The sequence below is a fragment of the Humulus lupulus genome, chromosome 8, assembly GCF_963169125.1.
Source record: "Humulus lupulus chromosome 8, drHumLupu1.1, whole genome shotgun sequence".
Taxonomy (NCBI): domain Eukaryota; kingdom Viridiplantae; phylum Streptophyta; class Magnoliopsida; order Rosales; family Cannabaceae; genus Humulus; species Humulus lupulus.
In genome coordinates, this window is record NC_084800.1 from 44,584,889 (window position 1) to 44,591,401 (window position 6,513).

The 6,513-nt window shown below is 34.5% G+C and overlaps 1 protein-coding gene and 1 long non-coding RNA gene across 2 annotated transcripts; one reads left to right on the plus strand and one right to left on the minus strand.

Annotated features, from left to right (window-relative positions):
* Positions 1 to 531: 531 nt before the first annotated feature.
* Positions 532 to 1,389, minus strand: LOC133797020 (uncharacterized). The gene is made up of 2 exons (XR_009875571.1): positions 929 to 1,389; positions 532 to 788 (listed from the first exon to the last, which is right to left on the minus strand). It is a non-coding gene; the product is annotated as an uncharacterized LOC133797020 (long non-coding RNA).
* A 108-nt stretch (positions 1,390 to 1,497) lies between these two features.
* On the plus strand, positions 1,498 to 5,415 carry LOC133795334 (uncharacterized). The gene is made up of 5 exons (XM_062232788.1): positions 1,498 to 1,563; positions 3,316 to 3,614; positions 3,700 to 4,647; positions 4,730 to 4,808; positions 4,855 to 5,415. Exons 1-5 carry the CDS (start codon positions 1,498 to 1,500, stop codon positions 5,413 to 5,415), a joined length of 1,953 nt encoding a protein of 650 aa, XP_062088772.1.
* Positions 5,416 to 6,513: the final 1,098 nt, after the last annotated feature.

Consider the following 6,513-nt stretch of genomic DNA (forward strand, 5'->3'; position numbering starts at 1 on the left):
CATATCATTTTGTTAGGTGGGCTCTTAAAAAATTATATGCAGACTACAACAAAATTTCAATGAGTAGAAAAAAAGATATTGGAATTAATTTTTCTCCAGTATTATTATTACTACTCAATTGTTTTTAATGGAGTCATCTTTTGATTAGGAATAGAATATACTCTTTATCACTTAAAAGTAGCTTAAAAATGGCTAGAACAAAATAATTAATGAGCCAAAAATTTGTCTCCAATAATGAAAATTAACAAACCGAATTCATCAATATATGTGCTCTACTCAAATAATAACAACAATCTAAAACAAAGATACAACTTGTTTCAAAAGAGGAAAAAAAAAAGGAAAGATGTAAGTGCAAGTGGAAAATCTAGCTTTTTTCACTACCAAATTATTTTATTGAACACTGATTTATCTAACCCCACATTGATTTAAGAATTACATTATTATTAAAATAAGCCACTGCACAAATTTTTTTTGGTTACTTCTCTGAATGCATTTTCATGTAAATTATCATGAGATCACCCAAAAAAAATATTTTTTTTAAATAAAGAATAAATACTTTGTTTTATTGTCTCATTTTGCTTACATATCACAAAAGTACTGCTTATATTCCTCCAAACTAAATAAAAGGAGAGAGAGAAAAAAATCATAAAAGAATATGAATTAATATACAATATACAATATAAATTCATCTGATTATAGAATTAAGACCAAAACTCAGTGTATTAAGTATGTGATTGCCAGAGCCAAAGCTAAAAGAACATAAGCGATTCCTTGATCAATAGCTTGTCCTGAATCAACAAATAAAATGGATAAGATTAGCATATTTTTGTTTAATCAGATTAGCCAAAATCCATTTCCGAAATATGCACATATATATATTTATAAAAATTTTAAATAAAAAGAAAGAAGAAGAAAATAAGAAACTAACCATCGCTGGATGGACCCTGTGCTACCGGAGAAGGAGCTGTTGTGCTCTGTCCATAACTCAGTTTCATCAGAATCAACAAAAAAAACCCAATTATTGGAAGAGCAAGTGGTTTGGCTGAATTCATTTCCTAATTAATTAAGATAATTTCGGATTAAAGAAAAAAGAAAAATAATCTGTGTAAACAGAACAAGTTGAGGTGGGTTTGGTTTGGGTATGTATGAGAGAGGAGAGGAACCAGAGACCTGTTTAGTTGAAAACTGGAGCGAGATAGAGGATGGTGAAATTGGAGTTAGTGTGCTGTATTTATATGGGGGAGAGAGAGAAGAGAATTTTCCCGGAAAGTGAAGACGCGATAAAATGAAAGAGAAAGTGAGATGGAGAGGGAGTGGGCTCTAAGGTAAGAAAAGATGCACGCGTCGTTGACACCTGATTTTTTTAAAAATTATTTAATTGACTGGGTTGGCGGCTTATTTGACCCGAGAGTCCGACAAAAAATGAGATGAGACTATCAATTACATTAATTCAAATTATGTATGCTTGAAAATTATATCACTCTTTAAATAAGAAAAATGTTGGGCTTATACATGTTAAATGCTAATGGAAAAAATAAAACCGTCGAAATAATCGAAGATGAGGTACTTGGATAAAATATATTAGAAGGAAAAAAAATCGGGGAAAAAATTGAGTACAAAATTTAATCTTTTCAAAGAAGAATAAGAGATTTTGTTTTAAGAAAAAGTACATTAATTTTTGTTTTTTATTATAAAGTGAAAAAGTATATTGAATATTTAAATTGCCATTAGACTATGAGAAATGACACGTATTATTTATAAAATGAGAAAATAATTTCTTGTCATTTTTAAGTTGGTATATATAGGATATAATATTTTTTTTTAAAATTCATTACATCTTACAAATAATATGTACATAATAACTCAAATGGTAATGATTCCTCACTAACATGTACAAAGTCCAACCCGACACAATCCACTAGTTATATTTTTGGAGAATTAGTGTCGAACTTCATCACAAAAAATGAATATCAGCACCATAATTACCACCACATGAAAGACCTACCAATCTTGCAACATCATACAAATTTATACATATTATGTAATATACACAAATTGGTGGTATGAGGTTCAACTCCCACCTTGAGTTACAAAGCTTAAGCTCCAACCACCCCACAAAAGGTCATTGGCAGTATATATAGGATATAATTAACCTATATTTTTGTCTAAAAAAGCAAAAAACCTGGCTTTTTAACTAAATTTTTTCGGACAATTCAAGACATATACTTTTGATTTTTAAAGCATTTGTGGCAGGTCATCACAACATGATTCCATCCATATAAAATTATTCCCTTTGTCCATAACTTATGTCAATCGTTATTAATTAATTAATTATATATATATATATTAAAAAAGGCGTACTAGTAGAGCAAGGAACCACAACCAACATAGTCCATATTAACATATGGGTGTGTTTGGTGGTGCATGTAATGGTCACCAAATATTAATTGTTCAATCAATAAGGTAATGAAAGAATATGAACCTAATAGAAAGACTTTCTCATTTATGAAATTATATTTTTCGTAACTTTTGAGAATTGAGACATACAATCATTATTGTTTCAGCTTCTAGATATTGTATTTGTCAAAGTTCCTTTATTTTCCTTTCAAACAATTGCCTTGAAATAATAAATTATGAAGAAAGTTCAAACTCTTGACGGGAAAATAGGGTTTCTTAGTCCTAGAAGAGAGAAAAAGGGTGTCTTTGTCAAGGGTAGGTATTTTCTCAGGGCTCATGTGTAAATGTATTAACTCCATTTCAGATAGAGGTGTCCTGCACTTGTCAAATTGGATGCTCAAAATGGACTCATGTGATTAATTTGTGGTATTGGAAAGAGACCATTAGTGTTGGATTAGACTATTGTGGCATCAACATTTTAAAATGGTCTTACATGTGTTGAAAGCATTGGCAATAGCAGCAACTCAGCCTTGATATATAAGCAAGGTCAAAGCATAAAAACCAAAACGAATCTCGTTCATTCCCGTTCCTCGGCCTTCTTTAAAGCCTTGTGACTCCCATCCCATCAAGTCAGGAACCAAACACTGAAACTAGCCTAGCCCCGGTTAGGCGGAGATCAAGGGATGCGCGGAGCTCAATCCTTTTTGTTAAGGTTCGGGAATCATACATCCCTTATCTGTGAGTCGAGAAAGATTTCCATCGCTGGCGAACTTGAAGCAAAAAGCTAAATTCAAAGAGAGGGAAAACCCCTCGATAGTTGTTTGGGGATGTCAGATTTAAAATTCACTTTTCCTCCAACAAATTGTACAAAAAATATGTATATTCTTTCTTTTTAAGAAAATAAATTTTAATGATAAGAAAAAAGAATATGATTGCCAAATTGAGGCAGAGAAGACAATACACCCAAATGATGTGATTGCTGAGATTGAGAAAACTGTAAGTCCGATTGCTGGTGACTTAATTCCTCAAGCAAATTCTTCTCAGTTAGCTACTGTCCAGGCTTCTACTAATCCGGTAGAAACTCATTGGATTTCTCCGAAAACTACAAGAGACAAGAGGCAGGGAGTTCATAAACCAGTTAAACTGGCCATAAACCAGTTTAGTGTCCTTCAGGAATATCAGAAACCAGCAACTACAGTCCCATCCACATCATATAAGTATGGATTGCAGCAACATAATGAGTTGGAATGTTAGAGGGCTGAATAAGTTGAATAAATAGAAGATAGTTCTGGATGTTTGTAGACTGAATAAAATTGGGATTGGGGCTCTTCTTGAAACAAAAATCAAGGGAGCAAAAATAAAAGAAGTTAGGAGTTCTACCTTTTTTGGTTGGGAGTATTACAGTAGTGAATCAGTGGAGGGTCGAATTTTAGTGATTTGGAAATCTAAGTTGGTGCATCTTGATGTGATCCAGGAAAGTGACCAATTCTTACACTGTCAAGTGAGATTATACAATAAACCTGGTTTCTGTCTTACATTTGTTTATGGCTCTAATAGTTTGGAGACGAGGAGATCCTTATGGCATGATTTGTCCCATTTGCATTGGCCTAGTAAAGCTTGGATGATTCTTGGGGATTTTAATGTTGTTTTTGCTCCGAATGATAGATTGGGTGGCAGGCCTATCACAATGAAAGAAATGGAGGATGCTAGACAGTGGTTTGATCTTGGTTTAGTTGAAGAAATGAAGATTATGGGTCCTTTTTACACTTGGTCTAATAATCAAGAAGGAGAGGCTCGTATTTTTTCCAAGTTGGATAGGGTTTTTGTTAATGAATCTTGGCTAGATGAATACCCTTTAGTTTCGGCTTGTTCTCAATGGGAGATTGGATCAGATCATTCTCTTATTCTGATAAAAAATCTTTCTGCTCTAAGGGTTGGGGTGAAGCCTTTTCGATTTTATAACATGTGGATCTCTCACCCTCAATTTAGAGTAACGATATTATCTAACTGGTTGAAAACATTAAGGTTTAATGGCAGAGGTTTAGAGCAAATCAGCTGGAAACTTACCCGTCTTAAGCATGTCTTGAAGGAGTTTAACTGGAAGGTAATGGGGGATGTAGCTTGTAACTATGAGAGAAGCAAAAGCTTATATCAGCAAGCTCATTCTAAATGCTTTGCTGATCCGTCCAATAGTATGTTACGTAATGAGGATCGTGAAGCTTTTCTTGAGTTTAAGAAGCAAGAGAAATTGTATGCTAGTTATCTCTATCAAAAGAGTAAAATAGATTGGTTACGATTTGGGGATGACAACTCTTCCTTTTTTTCATACTAGTTTAAAGAAAAGGAAGTTATCTAATAGGATTGTATCCTATGTTTCTGATGAAGGGCTGATCATTGATGATTACTCTAAAGTTACTAATAATTTTCTGCATCATTTTAAAAGCTTTCTGGGTACAGCTAGCCAAGCTACGGGTTTTTTTTTATGCTCAAGCAATAGGTTATGGCTCGGTTTTGAGCAGTGAAGCCCAACTGAGTTTGATCAAGCCGTTCACTATCCTAGAGGTTAAAGCAGCGATGTTTAGCATACATTCTCTCAAAATCCCAGGTCCGGATGGGTATGGGGCGGGATTTTTTAAAGCATTATGGAAGAATATTGGTAAGGAAATTGCTTTTGCTATTCTTGAATTTTTTGAGTCAGCTTGCATTCCTCAGTCTTTAAATAATACTCTCTTATCTCTAATCTTGAAAGTGGACCAGCCAGTAAATGCTTCTGATTTTAGACCTATTGCTTGTTGCAATACTATATACAAATGCATATCCAAAATGTTGTGCAATAGGCTAAAACCTGTTCTTCCTTCTTTGATCAATCAGAATCAGGGGACCTTTATTAAGCATCGCTTGCTTGCCCATAATGTGCTTATTCTTCAAGACTTACTTAAAGGTTATAATAGGAAAAATATTTCCCCTCGTTGTCTTATGAAGATTGATATTAGCAAGGCGTATGACTCAATTGAATAGGATTTTTTGGAAAACCTCCTTAATGCTTTTTGTTTTCCGATGAGATTTATTAGATGGGTCATGGTTTTCCTTAGGGGGTCTTCCTATTCCTTAGTGATGAATGGCAGCATTTAAGGTCAGTTCCAAGGAGCTAAAGGTCTCAGACAAGGAGACCCAATATCGCCTTTATTGTTTGTCATGGTGATGGTTATCTCACTCGTTTGTTGTTAAAGGCTACTATGGAGAAAGAGTTCATATTTCATCCTTTATGTAAGTATTTAAAACTTGTTAGTCTTTGTTTCGCTGATGACCTCCTCTTGTTTTGCAAAGCTAACCCGAGCTCAGTCAAGATAATTCAGCAAGTGTTCAAAACTTTCACCAAGTCCTCGGGTCTTTCAATTAATCAAAGCAAATCTAGAATATATATTGGTGGGCTTGTTGCTGAGGATAAAATTACTCTGCTTCAGTGTTCTAATTTGATTGAAGGGCATTTCCCCTTGAGTTATTTGGGTGTTCCGTTGAGACCAACTAAATGGAGGGCAAGTGACTGTGAAGTTATCCTTGAGAAAATGAGAACTCGATTGAATGGTTGGGCTAGTCGCCATTTATCTTATGTTGGTCGGGTCCAATTAATTAACTCTGTTTTGTTGGGGATTCGCTCTTATTGGATGAATATTTTTCAGTTACCTCAAAAAGTAGTCAGAGCTATAGATTGTCTTTGTAGAAAGTTTCTTTGGGGTGAGAAGGATAATAGAAGCAAACTTCACATGATCTCTTGGGAGCATGTCTGTAAACCAAAGTGCTTTGGTGGTTTGGGTTGCAGGGAGAGTTCTTCTTGGAACAAAATAATGTTGGCTAAGTTCATTTGGGCTGTTTCTTCCAAGCAGGACATGCTTTGGGTTAAATGGGTCAATTGTGTTTACTTAGAAGGAGACTCTATTTGGGATTATCTGTTAAAACATGATACCAGTTGGTATTGGAGGAAAATCATCAAATTCTGTCATGTTGTGTCTAGAGCTGAGTTGGAGGCTGCTGTTAGGAATGGAAAACTTCAGCTGGGCACTCTTTATTCGACTGTGTTTCCTGGCACTTTGGTGCATTATGAGAAAGTTGTTTGGT